The sequence below is a fragment of the Dipodomys ordii genome, unplaced genomic scaffold, assembly GCF_000151885.1.
Source record: "Dipodomys ordii isolate 6190 unplaced genomic scaffold, Dord_2.0 Scaffold27, whole genome shotgun sequence".
Taxonomy (NCBI): Eukaryota; Metazoa; Chordata; class Mammalia; order Rodentia; family Heteromyidae; genus Dipodomys; species Dipodomys ordii.
In genome coordinates this window covers 16,687,982-16,711,846 of record NW_012267243.1, presented here as the reverse complement: position 1 = coordinate 16,711,846, position 23,865 = coordinate 16,687,982, and the positions used below count along the sequence as shown (strand labels likewise).

Sequence of the window (23,865 nt, the reverse complement as noted above, 5' to 3'; positions counted from 1 at the left end):
TCAAAGAAACCTCTATATAAACCACTGACATTCACACATTTTAAATCATTAGAAAAAATCAGTCACACTGGGGACGCTGGGTAATTCTCAGTTGTTTATATTGTTTGGTTCTCTGTCCAGACAATCAAGGGTGTCCCGATTGTGGCCTCTGGACTGAGTAAGATGTAGAGGTGAAATATATCACATATGCATCTATTGTTAACCACGAGTTCCCCTCACAGACTCATTATGTGTCTTATTTACTTTGTACCTGGCACATGTGCCTTTGACATATCAGTAATGATTATGATGGTGGTGACTGTGGAACTAAACTAAAGGATTAAGGAATTACTAATAATAAAGACTAAACTATTTTCTCTTTGCTTGGAAATGTGCTAATTTGTGGGTGGTTGTGAACAAGTAGGCTATCTTATTACCGGTTTTTACCTTCAGAGTAGATATGTCACTACTACAAGAGACTAGATGTTTGAATCTCCCTAAAATTTATATGTCAAATCCTACTCTTTGATGAGATGATATGAGGGGGTGGGGTCTTTGTCATGGAGGGTATACCCTTCAGGATAGGTCAGTTTCCTAATAAAGGAGACCCCGAGAATTTTTCTTTCATCCTCTTTCTTCCCTGTGAAATAGAATGAGAAGAGAACTCCCTTTCCAGAACTTGCCCATGCTGGAACCTGATCCTAAGCTTCCAGCTCTAGAAATGTCTCACCGTTTAGGGTGCAGAGAAACGCCAGTCTATAATGCTTGGCGGTGTCAGCCTGGACTAAGGCATCACTAACTTCCATCTTTCTCACATGTTAAGAGAACTCAAGAGCATTTTCAGTACATCTCGTCCAAAATAAAACACAAAGGTTAAAGCTATATACACTATAAAGTATCAGCACAAAGAAATACTTGACTAAAAATACCACCATGTATTACCATAGATACCACAGCACTTATTAAGTGCCAGGTATGTTATACCCATGTATTTTCCATTTCTCACCAACACATCAACAATGATATCATCTCTAGAAGAAGGACTATATGATTATATTATATACTTGGGATTATAATCTGAATAACTGAAGCTAAAATAAACAGAAATAAACAGAAGCTAAAAGGGCCACTAAGAAACTTTCCCCAGTTCACACACTTGACAGGTGACAAAAACAAGACATGTCAACTCCGACACCAAGTTCCCATGCTTTTCCTCACAGCCTGTCTGCATTAACTGAATGATCTCATAAAGCTGATAGTGAATCTGACCTCTAAAAAAAATGAGCATATATTTATCCAGAGAAATAAACGAAGAAGGTTAAAAAGTTATGGTTTGCTCTGAAAATAATGTCCCATCTTATACTTGGAAAATTCGTGAAAGCAAAGGAAAGAATGTTGTTTTCTTCTGTCGGAATCCCTGCAATGTTTTCATAGCTATACTAGTGGATGCCTGGTGTCCAGAAACATTCATTTTAACCCCATGAGGCCAGAAAGCAGGCAGCCCTGGTTAGGGGCCAGCAAGCTCATTTCAAACGGTGAAGCTCAGGGAGGAGGCAGCGCTTCCGGTTAATTCACAAGGTTTGACCCCAGAGGGTGACCCTTATGGGTCCTGTGTCTGCTTTGTTCCAAAGCTCTTTTGTAACTTTCCAGAGATAAAGCTCCCTGTTTATCTGAAGAGAGTCTTCTCATATACTTTAGAAAAAATACTGAAATTATGTTATAAGTCATGGGAAGTTGTTTAAGCTCTTGTCACTTCTCAGCTCTGATTTTTTTTTTACGGAGGGTGGGGGGGGGGGGCGTAGGGGCTGAACTCTAGGCCTGGGCGCTGTCAGCTCCTAATAACTTTAACACTCAAATCTTGTATTCATTGGAGTGGTAGTAAATGCTGGTTGTCAGTATCACACTGTCTTTTTTTTTTTTAAAGAAGAAAGACACAAAAACATTTAATGTTAAGCTTTATACTTAACAAAAGGGTTGAAGACTTGGATATCTATAGCAGCCAGGTGGATAATTGATGAAAATAGCATCAACAGTTCATCAGAAAGCAAGCACACAGAAGACTCCAGTCCAACACAGTTTTATGCAAGAGTTTGCATTTACAATGACAAATCTCTAGTTTTTTTTTAATTTAAAACAATTGGGGGGGCACTGAAGTTTGAACTTAGGGTCTCAAGTTTCTAGACAGGTACTTTACCATTTTAAGCCAAACTCCTAGCTACCTAGAAAGAAACCCACACCCCAGCTAGCGAGAAAGAAAGCAAGTGCTCTTCCTATGTCTGTCCCTTCCCTCCCTCCTTCCTCCTTTCCTTCCTTCCTTCCTTCCTTCCTTCCTTCCTTCCTTCCTTCCTCTTGAATTCTTTCTTCCCAAACCTCAACATCCCACTTTTACATATCTCCAGACTTTCAAAGTTGGCACCTAGTCCACTTTAATACTAATAAAGACTAACAATGATGAGCATGAGCAATGATTTGATGATCTTGGTCTTAGCTCCTAGAATCTTAAATAGGATGCCAGTTAACATGTGCAAGCATTACCTCTGTGCACATGCTCCATGGTCCTCACCACGCATACCCTGTTCTATTCCATGTACTGAGAAGGCATCAGAGATTCTAGGAAGAATGCACTCAGAATCTTACCTTGAGCCTCACACTTTAGCAACCAAAGTAAGCAGAATGCAAATAGTTATACTTCAGGAGGAAAAGTCACTTACACAACCTAAGAAATATTTAACTGCAAATAATGATGATATAGGTATAAAGTGCCTTCTCAGAGGCCATAGGGGAAAAATATAATTCTTATATTCTAAAGTTGATTCGCTGATGAAATGTGACTGCAGTCTGATTATATTTAAACAGTTGCTAATAATTAAGTAGTTAACTGGTAACAGTTATTCCTCAGATCGCCCTGGTGTCAAAGCCTTTATCAGTATGTGGGCAGAAAATTGGATGCATGTGAATCTTCCCAAATTATAAGGCATGTGTTCTCTTCATGGCTACTGTTTCTTCAGGTGCTTCTTACCCTGACCACACGTTCCCTGAGGAGAGGATGGATGACGCGGTGGCCCCGGGCCACGAGTATATCTATCAGTGGGCCATCAGCGAGGACAGCGGGCCCACCCAGGACGACCCTCCCTGCCTGACACACATCTACTACTCCTATGGAGACCTGACGCGGGACTTCAACTCAGGGCTGATCGGACCTCTGCTCATATGTAAGAAAGGTAAGAGCAGCAGCAACAACAATGACTTAAAAAAGATTCAGAAACCACGCAGATGTTGTGGTGGGAGGGAGCTCTACCCCAAAGCGGAAGCTCCGCACCAGGCAGAGGGAGATGTGTGCCTTTGTCAGACCATTGTTTTACAAAGAGGAAAAACCCTTGGCATTTTGTAAAGCGGTGACTCCCTCTTTCTTCTAATTCTTCCCTCAGCTCGGTGATGGGCGCTTCTCTTTGAGTAAGATGCTGTTTGAGAGTGTACTCCGATGGCATGTTTCCATGCTCTGTACCACTAACCTCAGGGACAGTGTCTTTAGGAGGGTGGGTACCTTCTATACTCTGTCAAGGGACTCCTGAGAGGCCTTTGGCTAATATATCTAACATCGTGGAGCTTTGGGTTGGTAATTGGGTTTGTGAACAAAAGGAAACTCCAGCTTCCTTTCTTAGAATCAAGCTGACTACTTTAGATGGGAAGTACTAATGAAGTGTCTTAGGATCGAGTCTTAGATTTCCTTTTAATCCAAGTTGAATTCAACTCATCTTCCATTAAAACAAGAACCAAATGAACTGATATAAAAAATAATGTGATGTACTCGCGGTCTACACATATGCACAGATCATACCCACATACATTCCCCAATTAGTTTCTTCATCACAAAAGTATATTTTTCATTTTCCTAGTTATTTAGAAGTTACTGTGATGGGACTGGAAAACTCTACACTTGTAAAAGGCTCTTCCATTTTTACTATTGGCAACATATTTTTTCCTTATGAGAATGGAGTAATCCCGATCAAAGCCAATTCTGTAGTGCTCTACTTCATATACAAATGAGAAAATTGCATTAAGCTTGCAGTGTGACACTGTTGTTGCCTGAACATATTATGTATAATATGTATACATATTACCATTTTATACATGTATGTGTATGTATATACATACAGAATACGTATGTATTAGCCTAGCAAGACCGGAAGAATTGGATGCTGGTACAGAGACTCGACATAAACCTGTTTCCCAAGTCTATATGGTGCCAAAGTATGCATTATGGCAAGACAGATGTTATTACATGATAAACTTCTGATTTGTCTCTTGCCCTACATTCTTTGCTTACCAAGCAAAGTTAATGACAGTCTATAATTTGAGGTGCTATTGAAAACACAGATCTTCTTTCCAGGTACCCTGACTGAGGATGGGACTCAGAAGATGTTTGACAAGCAGTATGTGCTGCTGTTTGCTGTCTTTGATGAAAGCAAAAGCTGGAGCCAGTCATCATCCCTAATGTACACCGTCAATGGCTATGTGAACGGGACAATGCCAGGTAACACATGAGCCATGACTCACGGACACATCGGCTCCCTTGTTTCCCTCGAGACACAGGGAAGTTGGCTGTTTTTCAACTCCTAATCAGAAAGTAATGCAGTCCAAGGCACTGATTCTCAAGATTTTGTCACCTTTTCTTTTAACCAGGAAGGGCAACAGATAAATTGAAAGCTAGCTAAGAGAAAGAGTATGTATCCTTCTTAGATGTCAGTATCTGGGGAAGTTTCACCTTGGCTTCTACCCCCTAGAAGACCCCAAAGGTACCAGTGGGCCGGTGCTCCCTGCTGCCTGGCAGTTAAAGGCCACTCCCCAGCAGAAATGACCATCAGGAATGAAATTAAAGCACTTGCAATGAAGATCATTCAAATATACTATTAATATTTTTCAAAAATCAATAGATGAGTATTATTCAGTGCTATATAGAGTGTTTTGCCATCTATATAAGGCTCTTCTGAGAAGAGAGGGAAAGCACCCCAAATTCCTCTGTTAGTCTGTTGTCTACAATAACAAAATACCTAAAGCTAGGTCTTTCCAGAAGCTGAAAGCCCAAGACTGGGCAGCTCCATCAGTTTATCCACTGGTGAGAGACTCCCTGACTGTGTCAAAACCTGGCACGGAAGAAAGAAGAATGGTCACAGGCAGGAGAGGTCCTCTACAGAGTTGGCCCAGGTTTACAACTCCCTTTCATGAGAACTAACATGAACCCTGAATAGCTACACTAATTCCTTCTAATGGCAGAACCTCCAATGATGTAAGTGCCATCCAGTTAGCCTCCAGCACATAAACCGCGATCCATGTCCAAACCATATCTCCCACCTAGACCACGTATGCTTCCGTCTGGCAAAACTGACTTAGAACTAAAGATCCAGGGTATATGGTAACTAGCCTGGGAAACAATGGCCTTATTTCCTGTATCATGAAATACTACACAGGTAAAGAGGTCCTTCTGTATGCCTGAATATCATAAATGGCTTCGTGAACTGAAAAACAAAAATCACCAAGAGGTAAGGTCTAGGTACTACTTTTTAACTTATTTTCTATTTTATTTGACTTTATCTGCCATTTGGACTATTTAAAATACACTTATATGACTCTGGGTATTAGATCTAAGATCTAAAGTCAGGACTTACCAACTTGAGACTTGATTAACCTTGCCTTGGGAGATATGAATTCATACTTCATTCACTTCTTCATCTTTATCTAACCCTGAGCACTGAATAGTCTCAGTAGTGTCATCTGTGAATTATCTGTTTCCAGGCAGAATAGTCTATGTAAATGTATATAGCCAAAAGAGGAACCCATGTGAACAAAAATTAAAATGACTTCTTCATCAGAGCAGAAAGATGATAAATTGATAGCTGAAAAGAAATAACTGAGGGTAAAGGAAGAAGGGAAGGGAACTATCATTGCTAGCATGCTTACTGTCAATAAAAGTCCCTCTTATGGAGCAGGATACATCGAATAAATGTGATAAATGTTATGTATCTGTGTTCAGTGTTAGATTCAATATGAACATTTCCTTGGGGTACATTAATGCTCTTACTAAAGCATACCTTCTAGCTACCATCTAGCTTTTCTTTTTTTTTTTTTTTCTGGCCCTGGAGTTTGAACTCTGGGCCTGGACACTGTCCCAGAACTTCTTTTGATCAAGGTGAGCACTCTACCACTTGAACCACAGCCTAACTTCTATGATTAATTGGAGATGAGTATCATGGACTTTCCTGACTGCTCTGGTCCATGATCCTCAGATCTCAGCGTCCAGAGTGGCTAGGATTATAGGTATTAGCTACCAGTACTCTGCCCTTCCAGATTCTTTAAAAAGAGGAATTATTATCATCATTAAGTAGGGGTTTCAGTTCAATGTGTCAATTTGTGAGAACGATACATCTTAGTGACCCTTGTAGCTTCCTGTTCTCATCAATGATACCAGCCATACTTCTCACAATGATCTCCAAAAAAGGATCAGCCCCTCTATCGGTAAGAGACTGATCCTCAACTCCCTAGTTAACTGTCTAGTGATTCAGAGTCTGAAATTTAAAACCCAAGCCACAGATAGAAGCCAGGATTAAAAATCTCCCACAGAACAAATGAGCATTTCCCCAGTCACTGTGGAAGCAAATGAAGACTTTTCCCTCAGTTCTTACTACTCATCCGTGAAACGCTCTCAGTGGCCAGCATAATGAGGCATGTCCACTGCAATTTACAAAGACGAAGCAACACAGAGCAATTCTTATCTTTTCATTAGAACAATCAAAGCAGATAAAAAAGCAACAAAAACTGTCACAGACCCTTCTCACCTTTCCCCCCTAAGGCAGAGCTTTGCTTTTATCCAGGCAGGAGGATTCATTCCTTAGAATCATTTCTTTTAGTGGGGGGGGGGGGTCTCCAGACCCTCCCACTGAAACCAGACTGGTGTGATCAACTACCACGTTTTCTGAGACTTTACCAGTTCTTATACTAAAAGCCCTATGTCCCAGGAAAACCTCAATTCTGGATAGCAACCAGGCTAGTTGCTCACCTACTTAGTTCCCTCCATGAGATAGTTGCATGCTTAATTCCTTCCTTGAGATAGTCACTTAGCAATCCTTAGGATTTTGAACTAAGGTTCTCCATCTATGGAGTCTATAATTGCCTTCAAAATGCCACTTCCTGCAATGAGTTGTGAGCGACGGGTTGCCCGTCATTCAGATGCATGCTTCTGTGGGACAGGAGCCCTGACTGGAGCATGTTTCCTCAGAACTTTACACAATGCCCATTGCAGAGCAAGCACCGCAGATAGAGTTGGTGAGTGAATTTGTGATTATAGGAGACTTAACTGAACGCCTATTTTGTGATCATTTCTCTCCTTCCCGCGCCCTCCACCTCAGATATAACGGTTTGTGCCCATGACCACATCAGCTGGCATCTGATTGGAATGAGCTCGGGGCCAGAGCTGTTCTCCATTCATTTCAACGGCCAGGTCCTGGAGCAGAACCATCACAAGGTCTCAGCCATCACCCTGCTCAGCGCCACGTCCACAACTGCAAACATGACTGTGAGCCCGGAGGGGAAGTGGATCATATCTTCTCTCATTCCAACGCATTTCCAAGGCAAGAAACCCTCCCAGGCACGAGCACCACCTTGCCCCACGCCAGATACACCTGTCGAGATTCCTAACAACACCATGTAGACCCTTGCCTTTAGATTATAACCGTTGGTTAGAAATGAAGGAAATGGAGGTGTTGTGTTTTTTTTTAAGTGATGCAAAAGCTGAAGAGGTCTCTACTTCCTCAAAAGAAGAAAGAGGAAGGAAACAAATGCACACACGGAAGTATTCTCTCTTGAAAGTATTTCACATGTAGCTGAAGGAAAGACCTAGAAGTTAGATCAAATAAGGCAAACATCTACACATTTTTAGGAGCACCAAGTTACTGGGAATGCAAAAGCTTAAACACAAGGTGATTTTTTTTTTACAATGAGCTGAGCATAAAGCCTGACACAGAAAGGAATTCAATTTGTACTGCATCTGTCATAAGAATATCCTAACAGCTGTAGGGTAGACTTTAGAACATCAGTGAATTCAAGCAGGAAAATCAACCCCCAAGGCTCTGTGATACCACAGGAGCTAAACACCTAAGTGGTACACATTTTTCCTTTAGCACTATTGAGTGAAGCATTTGTGTTTACAGAAACTAAAATCAAAGTAAATGATATTATTGTAGGAAAACATACTGCTGCCAAAGTAATGTGTGTAAACACGTGGATAAAACATTTCATGGATCATTTTGTCTTCTTTTTACACTAACCAATCAAAATTATATCTGGAGCAATGATATTGCTACTATATCTGTGTAAGATAGAGTTCCTAATAATATTAAAAATAAAACTAACATTGAGGAGAGTGCTGTTATGGATTGTTATTTAATTTTTAATGACCTTTCCATTAAGCACATGCTATTATTGTCTTCGTTTTATACAGAGAAATAAGAAAAAGTTGAATAAGATCTAAATTATAGTGTTTTCTTGAACTTTTTGTTTTTATTTGTCTTCTTTTGTTTTGTGGTGCTGGGAGCAGGGCCATCTGTGTGTGCTAAGGACACACTTAACCACTCAGTTATACTCCTAGCCCTAAGAGTCTGGAAACTAAAAGAAATCTTTGTCCTCCAAAAGAATCAAAGGGAAATTTCCCAACTTTTAACCCTTTCCCCCAACCCTAGTTTATTCTTGCCCCCTCTTCCAAATCCCTACACCAAACATTCTAGAGTTGCCTGACTATTGCTTTTAGTGTGACTACTTACATCTTCTACAAATTGATTTCAGAAATACGCACTTTGATTAACAACAATTGCTTCTCTCAAATTGTTCTACTGCCTTTATATCCTAACTCAGCTGGGATGCAAGTTTATGTTGATATTAAAGACTGCCTAAAGAAAACCAGGACTCCAAAGAAACTAACACGAGACCAGAGACGGCACATTAGGAGGTGGGAATACTTCATTGCTGCCGAGGAAGTCATCTGGAACTATGCACCTGTCATCCCAGCCAATATGGACAAGTGAGTCATTGGGCTTCCTATCACTGTGCGAAACACTGAGACATGTCCACAGGGTCCTGGGAGGAATGTGAAAGGTCCTGTGTGGACGGCTGTCAATTGGTTCCCATCCAGACTTCCTAACTTAATCAATCTTGAAATTAGTCTAATAATACCAGTAAAAAATGGTAGCTACCACTTGTTGCTAACCATTGTATTAGATCCATTCTAAGGGCTTCATGCCAATTCTACACATAAGCCACTGCTTCTATTTTCTTACAGATGAGGGAATGTGTCCAAGAGAGTAAGAACTTTGGGAGTTCCCATGGTTCTTAAACATTTCAGAAAATACTCAAGTCCATTCATAATAACAGAAACACAACTTACACTCACTGAATACTACTCCAGTGCCTATTAGACCCACATGAAGAAGGCACGATCTGCTGATAAGGCTATGGAAAAGAAGCACTAGCACACCCTCTGGTGGCCGAGCACATTGCTGCATCCTTTCTAGAGGATAACTAGGAAGTGTATACTGAAATGACCATTTTCCTCAGGTGAAATAATGTCATGTACAGGGCATCCACACTAGGCTAGAGCAAATTATTAGAAACAAACACAAATGTCTATCAGTAGGAAACCAATAAACAATGACATGTTCATACAATGGGCTATCATTTTTCTAAAAGAAGCATATAAATATTCTTTATATACTAACATAAAAATTCTCCAAGACATACTGTTAAACTTAAAAAGCAAGATGTAAAGCTGGAAACATGTGGCTTATGCCTATAAGCCTAGCTGCTTGGCAAGTTCGGATAGGTTAAGTTGAGGTCTGAGGCTGGGCCAAATCTATCTTAACAAATAGCTGCGTAGAATGGCTTACTTGTGATTCCAGTTGTGCAGAAGGCTGAGATTGAGTGGGTGACAAGTCCAGGTCAGCCTGGAGAAAAAATTCTGAGATACTTCTCAACAGAAAAGAGCTGGGCCTGTGGTACATACCTGTCCTCTGAGCTATGATAGGAGGAAGATGGACAGGTGTAAGAAAAACCCCAGAGCAGGTAGTGAGGTCCTATAACCAGTGCAAAATAAGGAGTGTAAAGCCGGAGCAGGGGTCTCAGTCCTGAATCTTAGCTACTCAGAAGGCTGAGATCTGAGGATCTCAATTCAAAGCCAGACCTGGCAGTAAAGGCCACCAGAAAACTAAAAGTGGCACTGTGGCTCAAGTAGTAGAGCACTAGCCTTGAGCAAGAAAGCTCAGTGCCCAGGCCCTGAGTTCAAGCCCCACAAGTTACCAAAAAAAAAAAAAAAAGGTGCAAATAGGGCTGAGAGCTCTGCTTAGTGGTAGAACGCCCACCTAGCAAACCTGAAGCTGAGTTCAACCCCAGGACCGTCACCCAAAAATGAATAAATCAATCAAGTTTATTATGGACTATATAACTAGGTACCTTCTGTATAAATACAATATTTATATTTGCTTATTTTTGGGTCTTTGTATGCATTACACAAGATTTTGAAATGATACACATGAAATGAAAATTGTTGAGGAAATTCAGGACAGGCAAAAAAGCAATATTAGATATGAGAGATTTTAATCTCACTGTAATAAAAAAACAATAATAACCTTGAAATCAGCTTAAAGAACTAAACTGGAAAGAAGAGCAAAAAAAGGAACTTGGCCATGATTATGTAAGTAGCAAAGAGCTGAAATGGGCATCTGAGACTCTGGCAATAGTCAATGTTTTCACTGTACAGAATAAATGCATAAAACAGCTACTCGCAGCTCCTCCTTTGCAAACTAAGGCAATAAGGGGAGCCAGCATTCATGTTTCTTCTCCCAAACCATGTATCCTAGGAGGTACAGAAGATGGTAAAGGATTTGGGTGGCTGGTGAAAGGAACAGCCCAACCACACAAAACTCTAATGAATAAAGATCAATGAGTAAAAACGGCCAGACGGGGCTGCTGAAGACTCAAATATTTGGGAAGCCAGTAAGGCCATCATAGATCAAGTGACAGGGAAGGTTTTAGAACAACTCCCAATGTGACCTCCTTTCTCAACCTGTTTCTCTGAGCTATCCAAGCCTGCTACCCCAGTGGGAGTGGCAGGGAGTGTGAATAGCTGTTTCTGATCACTTATCTAGGACTTAATCAATCTTTTACTCAGATGTTTAGTTTTGCAACAGGACAGAAGATATGAGGACCCTGTAAGCACACTAATTTTTAGAGAAGTAGGCATTTTAGCTAATCCAAAACCCTGCTAAGTGCAAAGGTTTCCGCATTCTAAAAATTGGTTAAATTGTTGTTCTATTATTTCATTTCACTTTCAGAAAATATAGGTCTCTACACTTGGATAATTTCTCAAACCAAATTGGAAAAGAGTATAAGAAAGTGGTTTACAAAGAGTACCAAGATGAGACCTTCACCAAACGCATAGAGAAAAAAGAAGATGGGATTTTGGGCCCAATTATCAGAGCCCAGGTCAGAGACACACTCAAAGTAAGTAATAGAAATACAAAACCAATTAAATAAATACCACAGAATAGATGGCTATGTGTTTAGACTTAATCAAAGTATTCCTGTAATTTTAATTGCAAATGTAGCTTTTAGATTTCAGTTAGTGCTTGCTTTTATTTATAGCCTGCTCCGTAACACAAAGGTCTCACAACAAATTATCAAAAAGGAAAAAAAAAACGAATCAATTAATTAAAGAGAGAACTTGGGGACAGAGAAAATCAGGCCAAATACCAGTGGTTCACAACTGTAGTCATAAAAACTCAGGAAAGTGAGAACTGAAGGATCCTGGTTCAAGGCCAAGCCAAGCAGAAAAGTCCATGAGACTCCAAAACCTGAGATGGAGGTATGGAGGCCTGGCTCAAGTGGTAGAGCATCGGCCAAACAAGCAAGCGAAGTAAGTGGGGTAGGCTGACTTCACGCGCTGGTACTGGTGTAGGAGAAACAAATGTCACTTGAAAGGGGGGACATAAACTGCTTTGTTAAATGGCAATTCCTTTGTACAACTACTTAAGGATAGCGAAAATTTTAAAACTCAGGAATAATTATAAGGCTGACTGCAGATTTTGTCCCAAGCTATATATAGCAAAGTGAATGTACTAGGACAAGATTTATACACAAATTCACAAAGACAGCACGATTTGCCTGTGGCTAAAACCTAAGAGGAACTTTCCCATGGAGCCTTCAAGCGAGGGTGCTGTTAGGTTCAGAGGAGGACATCCTTCCCAAACTTCGTACAGCTGTTACAGAACCTAAAAGTCAAACAGCTTCTTAATGCTTTTCATAGGTGCAGGGTACACAACAGTAAACACAACTGAATTAAAAGCAATTCTTTAGCTGGGCACCAGTGGCTCACACCTGTAATCCTAGCTGCTCAGGAGGCTGAGATCTGAGGATCATGGTTCAAAGCCAGCCTTGACAGGAAAGTCTATGAGAGTCTTATCTCCAATATCCACTGGAAGTCGAGCTAAGGCTCAAGTGGCAGAGTGCTCGCCTTGAACTGAAGAGCTGAGGGACTAGAGCCCAGGCCCAGAGTTCAAGCCCCACAACTGACTAAACAACAACAGCAACAACTATTCTTTAATGTGGTCTAGATGCCTGGATCTCATTTGGTCTCTAATAAAGGTACATTTAGATATGTATCAAAAGCTTGGAGTTAGCCTTAGACAACTCTCCTTAGAGATTTATATCACATCTCTAACATAGGTAATAAGTGACCAGCAAAAACTGAAGGTTACAATTTGAGCAAAATTTAAGATAATGCTGATTTTCTACAAACTAAGGATGAGTCAAAGCCTTGGGAAGTCAATCAAGAGTTTTTTGAAGACTAAAGAACCTAATAAAGATTCCTATGTGAATCATGTCCCCAGATAAAGTCTATTTTGTATATTAAACAACACAATAAGGAACTGGGCATTGGTTGCTCACAGCTGTAATCCTAGCTACTCAGAAGGCTGACATTTGAGGATCACAGTTCAAAGCCAGCCTGGACCTGAAAGTCTGTGAGACTTTTTTTTTTTTTTGTAGACCGTGGGGCTTGAACTGTAGGCCTGGGCCCTGTCCCTCAGCTCTTCAGCTCAAGGCGAGCGCTCTACCACTTGAGCTTCAGCGCCACTTCCGGTTTTCTGGTGGTTTATTGGAGATAGGAGTCTCATGGTCTCTCCTGCCCGGGCTGGCTTTGAACCACAATCCTCAGATCTCAGCCTCCTGAGTAGCTAGGATTACAGGCGTGAGCCACCAGCGCCCTGCTGTCTGTGAGACTCTTATCTCCAGTTATCAGCCAGAAAACTGAATGTGGAGCTGTGGCTCAAAGTAAGTGGTAGAGCACTAACCTTGAGCACAAAAGCTCAGGGACAGTGCCCAGGCCGAGTTCAAGCCCCATGACCACCACCACCAACAACAAAAACAATATAAGATCTAGGTGCCAATGGCTCACACTTGTAATTCTAACTACCCAGGCTGAGATCTGAGGATCAGAGTTTAAAGCCAGCTCTTATGTCACTGAAATCCAATTAATCAGCAAAAAGCCCAAAGTAAGCTGTGGCTCAAGTGGTAGAGCACCAGCCTTGAGTGGAAAAACCTAGGAGACAGCACCCTGAGCTCAAGCCTCACTATCAGTGCAATGCGTGCATACACACACACACACACACACACACACACACACTCACACACACCAATGAAAGAACAAAGCACTTCTTTTCTATGAAGCTTCCCTTTACCTCACTTCTTTCTTTTAGGCATATTAGATTCAAGTGCAAAAATCCTTTGTTGGGAATGCAGGATGTGGATTTTGTGCCCTGCAGGAAGAGTGGTTCTAGAACATCAGGCAGGCAGAAGGGAATAGTGTCTAGAGATGAGAGGAGACAGATGTGGTCCAAGTAGGGAAGAAAGATGAGGACCAACTTGAAGAGTTGTAATACAATGTGAAGAAAATGTAATTACTCCTAATCTGTCCTTTAAGGTCAGCTCAATTTTCCACCATCATATGTATTACCACCACAAGGTAATGGGAGGGAGTTACTGCTCAGATAACTGTGTGTATTCACACACACACACACACACACACACACACACACACACACGAGGTAAATATGCAAAGCTAGCATCTTCTATTGGTTCTCATGAGAAACTTTAAATCCTGAAATGACAACATTGATTTAACTTTACAGATCACGTTTAAAAATATGGCCAGCCGGGCATATAGCATTTACCCTCATGGAGTGACCTTCTCTCATCAAGATGATGAAGCCCACTCTACCTCAGGTGGGAGCCTCTTCTGAAAGAAACATATGACCTGGAGATGCTTCTGTATCTTTTGTTTCCCTCCTTGCCCTGTGTTATAAGTAGTAATACACATGTACAGATAGCCTAAAAGTCACAAGCACGTCTCACTTCAGGATTCTGTCTGTGGTCACAAATTATGGAATTCTTTATTGCTGTTAGAGTTGCCTCTAGCAGGAAGTACTGAAACAGTTACATGCTATCCAGAATTCCAAGTGTTTAAGGTAAAAAGAAAATTTCTTTCCTGATATTATTTGGTTCTAGTGAGAGCTAAAATATTTACTTTGCATCATGTAATAAATTTTCAAGTTAAAATAATTTTGAGTGTATTCACTTTTAGGCAGTCACATGATCAGAGCTGTTCAACCTGGAGAAACCTATACTTACAAATGGAATATCCTAGAGTCTGATGAACCCACAGAAAATGATCCCCAGTGCTTAACAAGACCGTACTACAGTGACGTAGATATGACAAGGGACATTGCCTCTGGGCTGATAGGGCTTCTTCTAATTTGTAAGAGCAGATCCCTGGATATTCGGGGCATACAGGTAATTGCTCTTTGACATACCTTTTCAGAAATTCTGGGAATTTCTCCTGGCTGGAACAGATCCAATCTCCTTGTTAAATTGTGTTTCTATCTATAGAACCAAAACAAATACTGGGCCCTTTTTTGGTTTCGTTGTGACAGTCAGTGCCGAATGTAAGTCTGTAGTGTGATACTGTAGTTAACTTTAGATTAAAACTCCCTGTGTGTTGGCTTTGTTGAGGAAATCATTTAATATCTCCCAATTTCTTCCTTTCTTAAATGAGTAATACTTCTGCCAAAAATTGAGAACGGGGTGGTCTGGGGGAATTCTGTGAGATACCATCTGCTAATAATGTAAATTTCTATATTGATCTTTGGGACTTTCCGAGACTGGTGATAGAGAGATAGGGGAGATTTCCCAGAAAACAGATGCAGTTGAAGATGACTTCTAGTGAAGTTGGAGCCAAACAATGGCATATCTGCAGTGAAACTAAATCATCCCGAAGAATGGGAACAAGACCCTGATCTGAGTTTTTCATCACTGCAGATCAAATAGTCCTGTTATCATTAACCTAAAATTCTCACTTGGGCTAAGTTATAATCAAAGAGTTTTACCTCAAAGCATACAAAATAAACATACGTCTAGAAAAATCAGAACTGGACATTTTTAAGATCCTGATTTATACAAGAGAAAAGAGACAAAAGGGATCTTCTGTTACAACATTCTGTATGTCCTCTGCAACTACTTGGAATGTATTCAGAAAGATGCTCAATTACAGAGATGAACAGATTTTCAGTTATTGTGGTGAAATGGGATTATTTTTGGCCTTTGGGGATGTGTTAGTGTCTGAATTTTCTGTTCTGACCTGTTTGCTTTGCATATTAGCCTTAGCTTTGACAAACCATCTGAATGATGGCTTCAGTGTCCGTACAGTGTCTGAGAACCCAGTGTTTAGTAACTGGTCCTTAGGGGGAGCATTAACCACTGACCACAGCCTTGTCTTCCTCCAGAGGGCAGCAGACATCGAGCAGCTGGCTGTGTTTGCCATGTTTGATGAGAACAAGAGCTGGTATATTGAGGATAACATCAACACATTTTGTGAAAATCCTGATGAGGTGAAACGTGATGATCCCAAGTTTTACCAGTCAAACATCATGAGCAGTAAGTTAGAGACCATGGCTGTCCATCACATTTTCACTCCTGTGGTTGGAGTGGCTATGCCCATAGGCAGAGGCAATTTCAGGACTTGTTGGTGAAATTCCCGAGTAAAATTAAAAACAACCAGTGCTTATTAACTTTGAAGCTTCATCTCTTACTTTCAATGGATGTAGGGAAGGGCTGGGTACAGAACGTGTTATACCCTTGATCAGTGCACTGGAGAGTTTAGACTTAACCAGGGTGAATACTATTCACTCAAGACCGGGGCAGAAACAAGATATGTAATCCAAACTAAAGCAGAGTGAGTCTGGGTACTCAAAAGTCTTGGAAAGTCAATGTAGGAAAAGGTGTTAAACAGAAAGAAGCTCAGAGCAGAAGGAATTCCCTGAGTCAGAATGCAGGCACTTCCTTCCGTTCCAAAGTCAACAGGAAGTCAAAGAGAAATTTCACTAACGAATCTAGAAGCAAATTTCTCTCCCAACAGCCAGGATACCGTCTATTGCTCCTGAGTCAGAAGTGAGTGACCTTCATCCCTTTTCATACCTATGAGGATTGTTTCTCCACTATCTGTCCACGTAATGTCAGATGACTGATAATTTGGAGATCTTCAGAAATGATAGGTTGCCATGACAAACAGGGAGCCAGCTACTCTCAGCTTTCTTTGCATAATTTCATTTCTGCAGTCAATCTGTCATAGCTCTAGAGACAGAACTGTGCTTCAGAAATTACATACTAGCTACATACGTAAAATGTTTCTGGGAGTTACATTGAACAATAAAGAGCTGGGTGCCTGGAGCTCACTCCTGTAATCCTAGCTACTCAGGAGACTGAGATTGGAAAATCGAGGTTTGAAGTTAGCCTAGGCAGAAAAACTCAAGAGTTTGTCTCCAGCAAAAAGCCAGAACTACAGATGTGGTTCCTGTAGCAGAGCACCAGCTGTAAGAGAAAAAGCCAAGCAAGAGTATAAGGCCCTGAGCTCAAGCCCCAGTACTGACATAAAAATAAGTAACAAAGGAAAGTAAGTCATAAAGTGAAATTAATTTAGTGTGCTTTACTAATATATTTTATATATCACTTTAAATTTAATCAATAGAAAAATTTAATGAGATTTACTTTATTACTCAATCTTTGCAATCCAATGTGAACTGCATTTTTCTACTACATCTCAGTTCAGTTTATTCATATTATCAAGCATTCATGAGGACTGGCAGTATATAACTCAGTGGTAGAGTGCTGACCTAGCATGCATAAGGCTCTTGGTTTGATCCCTAACCCTGCAAGAAACCACTTGTTCAATAGCCACTGATAGCCAGTGGCCATATAGAATAAATGGAATAAAGGTACACTGTCCAATAAATATGTACCTCTAGAATGAGGTGCAAATTGCTAAGGAATACATATTGAATCCCTGAAATGATGTTAAGTGCTCACTTACAAATTTGCTGGGAGTCTGGACGCTCTACTAGTACTAGAGGTACAGAGGTAGTCCACGCAGGTGTGGGCTCTGTCCACATAAAAGTCGTTTCTTTGATTTGACTCCAAATTAGTACAGATTTGATTTGATCACAAATTATTGCTGATTAGTACATCCAAAAATAGAGATGTTGCCTAGCAGTATTCTTTTAAAAGTGAGGAACATATATTTATATTTTGAGTCAAACTGCATGAAACTGAATGGAAAGTTATAACATATATAGATGACAATAGGCATCCATAAAAATGACAGAATCTCCTAAATAAGCTCCCTTTTAAAGGAGATTCATTTTTCTCAGAGACTGGTATATCAAGAAGATGAATTTCTTATGGTTTGCTTTTCTTCAAAGTAGAACTGTTCTGCTTACTATTCTCTATTTATCTTCAGAATTTCCTTATGACAGATTTTAGAACTCAAAATGTTTAACATATATATATATATATATATATATATATATATCTGTCAAATGAATGAATAAGTCAATGTGAATAAAAGGCTTTGTCTCTATCCCGACATTTCTCTCTCAACTGACTAAGAAGGAGAAGCTCTCATTTGGGAAGTCTGAATTTGATCTCCTGGTCACACGGTAGACCTAGTGAGACTTACCTTGGATAATCACTGCTTTGACACAACCAAATGAACACTAGGACATTTGTCTTGGATATAATTAGACACATGCCCTTTCGTTTGCAGAGACCTGGTATACTAACACATCTTATCTTTCAGCTATCAATGGCTATGTGCCTGAGAGCATACCTACTTTAGGATTCTGCTTTGATGACACTGTCCAGTGGCACTTCTGCAGTGTGGGGGCTCAGGATGATATTTTGACCATTCATTTCACTGGACACTCATTTTTGCATGGAAAAAGGCATGAAGATACCTTGACCCTCTTCCCCATGCGTGGAGAATCTGTGACAGTCACAATGGATAACATTGGTAAGAAGGTGGACACTTGGAGAAGAAGCTGACTTTGGGCCACTGGTCTCTAAAGGCCAGCAACATTTCTCCAGACAACCACCTCTTTCTGGTGTATTTCCCTGATGCCTTGTAGTCCTCACTATAATTGAGGGCTTCAAAATGGGAAACCCTTGACTTAACTGGGTCCTATTCTTTCATATGGCTCCAATTTATACAATTCTGAGTCGAGTGGGCAGTCAAGACTACCAGCAGGAGGATACTGCACAACCCTGAGGACAATGCATGAGTAGGAAAGCTTGTATTGTTAGTTCAGACACTCCTTTTCGTTTTTTAAGACAACCACCCATCCTAGGGTAAAAAATCAGACACAGCTCAAATCCTCTACCACTCAATCGCTAGTAATCTTACACAGCCTAAACAAGCCTCAAATTATTCACCTGTAAAACACTATAGTGGAGGGCTCATGTAGCTCACACTGCAATCCCAGCTACTCAGGAGGCTGAGAGCTGAGAGTTTTGGTTTAAAGCCAGCCCAGGAAGAAAAATTTGTGAGATTCTTTTCTCCAGCTAATCACAAAAAAAATCTGGAAGTGGAGGTATGGTTCAAGTGGTAAAGTTCTAGCCTTGAGAAAAAAAAAGCCCAGTGAGTGTTTAAAGGCATTGCTCAGTTGATAGAGAATTGGCCAGTGAGCAAAAAAAAGCAGCAAGTACTGAGTTTAAGTGAGAGCATGAGACCCTGAGTTCAAGTCCCAATCCAGGCACACATAAAAAGTACATCAATTGACAGAGGTTCTTTGGCCATTAATTGTAATATTTACCAAGTCAGAGGTGTTGGAGACTTCCCAGGAAACTTTTAGCATATTAGTAATTCATACCATTTTAGACAGATTCAAATCTGCATTGACCCTATCTAAATTATTTCTTAAAGATCTAAATATTTTGCTGGAAGTAGACATTATTATCATCCTCTAACTCTAACTCTCAAACAAGATATACAGCTAATAAGATGTTTATAATAGTCAATGTCTTATTTGTGATTCAACCCTCCCCTCATATCTTCCAAAATATGCTTGACATTGTGTGCAAAAAAAAAAAAACCTAAACTTTTTTTCTTCCTACTTCCTACTTTTGGACTACATTCTGTCAATAAGAGCAATGACTTGATCATGTACTTGAGTGTCACAGTATAAGCAAACTGCTAACAAAAACACAAACACTTAAGTATCTTATTCTCAGTTTCTTTCTTTATGTCATTAAGGACCAATAATTTAAAGTTCACCAATTAACAATGGCCCACATATCACAGACAGATACATATTTCAAAGTCCACAAGAAATCATTCAGATACTGTTGTTCTAATACCTTTTCCTTGACTTTCAACATTTGTCTTCTGTGTCTCTTCTAAAGGAACTTGGATGATAACTACCATGAATTCTAGTCCCAGAAGCAAAAACCTAAGTCTGAGATTCAGAGATGTTAAATGTAACCGGAATGATGATGATAATGATGACTCGTATATTTATAAACCTGTGGAGTCTACAGTCATGGAGACTCGGAAAATGCGCTACTCTGCAGAAAACGAACAGGAAGAGGATGATAATGAATCTGATTACCAGGATGAACTGGCTACCTCATTAGGAATTAGGTCATTCAGGAATTCATCATTGAATGGGGAAGAAGATGAATTCAATCTTACTGCTCTTGCCCTAGAAAACAGCTCCGAATTTATTTCTCCGAGCACAGATACAGCTATTGGCTTGAATTCTTCTTCCTCAAGAAACACGAGTAGGCTCACTGTTGATAACCTCACAGAGCCTCAGAAAACCCTTCCCCACCCAGTAGCCACTCCAGCTGTCAGCCCCCTGGGACACCTCACTGGCTTCGACAAGAATTCAGTTCTCAACCCTTCCACAGAAGAGCATTCCAGCCCATATTCTGAAGACTATAGGGAGGACCCCCTGCAGCCAGATGGCACACACATAAGCCTCCTTACAGAAGGATTCAGAAGCCAAGGACAGGCTAAACATAAAGTACCCAAGGCAGGAAGACACCAAGCTGCAAAGCATAGGTTCTCCTGGATGAACTTCCCAGTCCGTAAACTTGGGAGACATTCAAACCAAGATAATACATCCTCCAGAATGAGCCCCGGGAAGGACATTCTTAGTGATTTATTACTGTTAAAACAAATGAACCCATCAAAGATTATGAATGAGAAATGGTATCTGGCTTCTGAAAAAGGTAGCTATGAGATCATAGAAGACAGAGAGGAAGACATGGCTGTTGGTACACAGAACAGTACCCAGAATGTCTTGAGGACTCTGGAAGAAAGCATCCCTTCTACAGAACAGCCAGGACAGCAGAGTAATCGCCCAAACCTCACTCCAATGAGACGTAACCTGAGAAACATTTCTCAAGTCAAACAGCGTGGAGGAAATAGTGGCTTGATGAGAGGACAATTTTTAATCCGAACACGGAAAAAGAAGAAGCTTACACAGCATGTTCCTCTGTCTCCCCGGAGTTTTCACCCCCGAAGAAGAGATACCTACACCAAGAGACCCAACCACCCTTTCCTGCCTAAATCCAATGAAACGTCTCTTCCCATAGACTCCAATCAGACAGTCCCCCTCAGGAATCTTAGCCATAATCAGAAGCTCCCAAATGGCACTGGTCAGGCAAGCTCCTCCCCTCCTGATCCTGATCAAATAGTGCCCCCGGAGGAAGGCTATCAATGGTTTCCTATTCAAGACTCTGATCAAACACACTCTACTCCAGATCCCAATCATAGAGCCTCTCCTTCAGAATCCAGTTGGATGCTTCCCTATGACCTAAGCCATAAGTTCTTTCTTGACGACAGTCAAACCTCCCCTCTCTCAGAACATGACACCTGGCCGACTTTCCTGGCAGAACTTGGTCAGCCATCCATCCCTTTAGATCAGCAATACACCTCCCCCACCCCAGACCTCAGCCAGACAATTCCCTCCACAGACATCGGCCAGATGCCCTTCTCCCCAGGCCTTGGCCAGACATCTCTGTCCCCAGACTTTGGCCAGATGGCTCTGTCCCCAGATCTCAGCCAGATGTCCCCACCCTCTGACCTCGGCCAGACAGACCCATCTCTAGACCTTGGCCAGGTAGCGCTGTCCCCATTTCCAGGCCAGACAACACTCTCCCCTGACCTCAGCCAGACATCTCCACCCCCAGACCTTGGCCAGATGGCCCTGTCTCCAGACCTTGGCCAGATGGCCCTGTCTCCAGACCTTGGCCAGATGGCCCTGTCTCCAGACCTTGGCCAGATGGCCCTGTCTCCAGACCTTAGCCAGGTGACTGTCTCTCAAGACATCAGTCAGACAACCCTTCCTCCTAATAGCAGTGAGACACTTCCTCCAGACCACAGTCAGACATCCTCCCCTTCTGAATCCAGTCAGCCTCTACCTCATCCTGATTTTAATCAAACGTTTCCCTATCTAGACCTTATTCATATGCCATCTCCAACGCTCAATGACACTTTTACACCGAAAGAATTTAACCCACTCGTGGTGGTAGGCTTCAGTGGAGATGATGGAGATTACATCGAGATCATTCCCAGGGAAGATTATGAGGGCAGTGAAGATGACTATGCTGAGCTGTACTATGTGAACTACGACAACCCGTATGAAACAGACACAAGGGCAGATACGACATCCTCCAGGAATCCTGACAACATCGCGGCATGGTATCTCCGCAGCAATTCGGGGAACAGAAAGTATTATTATATTGCAGCTGAGGAAATATCCTGGGATTATTCACAATTTGCAGAAAGGTTGGATAGTTTTCTCTTTTATAGTCTCTTTTCCCCACTTCTATGGAGGAAAAGTACACAAAATAGCCCTAAGAAATAATTTTTAGCAAATTATGTACAATATAGTTTGGTTCTCCTATTGCAACTTGGCCCGTATTTCCTGTGTCAGTTCTGAAAATTGGTTCCATGGCTTTAGAAGAGACCTAAAGAAATGTAACAGGAATCACTGTGAAATCTCTTGTGTGCTATGGGTATAAATGATTCCTGTCTCCTATTCTCTTCCCACAAGTTCTCCTGTCTTGTTCCAATATGGAGCTTAGCCTATCCATAATGATCATCAAATTAATATGACTTAATTGAAGTTGGTTTCAAATCCAGATTACAATGTAAACATCTCCTTTTCACATTTATGTGTTTATAGGGCAGATTCTGAATATATATGTATATATATTTAAGATACTTTTCAACATATACCTTCTTAAGTTAAGACCATTTCAATTTAGTATTGCTTAGAGGTAGAGAGTCACATTGGGCTCAGCTATATATAGAAGAAAGAGGAGGAAAGGAGCAAGAATTGGTCAATTACAGATTCTCAGGGATACACATGGTGATTAATTGTTCATTCATGGTCTATAAATAGTCCACAGCTCTCATAAAAGCTGCTACATTTATTCACTAAAAACTAAAATGTAATGAGAGTAGCCAGACAGAATATGTGATGTGACTTTGGTCCACAAGTATTTATTTCCACATTAGGATTCTTACTAAAAATACATTCCTCCTAACTTCCTACTTAAATGCATGAGACTATCTGGATATCTGAGAATTATAAGCAAGGTCTGAGGGTGATAGAAGTTAGTGTTTCTTCAGAGTAGAACAAGATGAAACAAATGCTTTTAAAAATCTCATGCCTTAGTCTAGTCCTACACCCAGCTTTTATTGCAAAGTTGTTTTCTCCTCTCTCCTGTGTTCTGTGAGACTGGATGCTAAGCTTAGAATCTATCTAGAATGGATGAAGTTTGTAGGTCAGACTAGAAAGAAGGCAGAATAAAACTCCATGTTGGCTACACAGATTGGCTCATGCCTGTAGTCCTATCTACTTAGAAATTTAGAGGATTGTAGTCTAAGGCCAGCTAGAACAGAATGTTGGAGACCTATCAGAAAGAAAAAAAAACTAAAGCAAAAAGAACTATGTCTTAAAAAAAAATGAACTATGTTTTGGGGCACCATGACTTAAGTGATAGAGCATTTGCCTAGTAAGTGTGAGATCCTCAGTTCAAATCCCTGTACCACCACCAAAAAAAAAATCTCTGTTGATGGTTTATGAAATATATCAGTAGTATTATGAGTATGACAGACTAAGATTTGGCTCATTCCCATAGACTATGGGAATTTCATATGCTTTGAACTGAGCTGATGAGCTATCTAGAGAATAATGTGTTATATTTATATTTTAATTAACCTTTATATTTTGAGAAAAATTTTAAATTGCAAGAAACAATGCAGACAGATACCTTGCATGCTCTGTCTCATTTCTGCTCTGGTGACACCCTGCGAAATTGTAACATTGTAGCACAGCCAATATACTGACCTAAATAAATACTTTCAGGCAGAGAACATTTCCATCACCATGAAAAGCCTAGTTATCTTTTCTAGTCACATCTCTCTCCCTCCCACCACCTTCCTCC

At 40.7% G+C, this 23,865-nt stretch overlaps 1 protein-coding gene across 2 annotated transcripts in view; it reads left to right on the top strand.

Annotated features, from left to right (window-relative positions):
* The window catches only part of F5 (coagulation factor V (proaccelerin, labile factor)), a 64,350-nt gene that overhangs the window by 17,237 nt on the left and 23,248 nt on the right, over positions 1-23,865 (top strand). The window contains exons 4-13 of one of the 2 annotated variants that reach the window (XM_013015738.1): positions 2,988-3,200; positions 4,370-4,513; positions 7,383-7,604; positions 8,884-9,049; positions 11,355-11,523; positions 14,208-14,301; positions 14,660-14,868; positions 15,858-16,008; positions 18,206-18,418; positions 19,807-22,198. In XM_013015738.1, coding sequence (XP_012871192.1) covers positions 2,988-3,200; positions 4,370-4,513; positions 7,383-7,604; positions 8,884-9,049; positions 11,355-11,523; positions 14,208-14,301; positions 14,660-14,868; positions 15,858-16,008; positions 18,206-18,418; positions 19,807-22,198 — 3,973 coding nt within the window. Of the gene's footprint in view, positions 1-2,987; positions 3,201-4,369; positions 4,514-7,382; positions 7,605-8,883; positions 9,054-11,354; positions 11,524-14,207; positions 14,302-14,659; positions 14,869-15,857; positions 16,009-18,205; positions 18,419-19,806; positions 22,199-23,865 lie in introns of those variants that run through there. The other variant, XM_013015739.1, reaches the window with a different exon arrangement.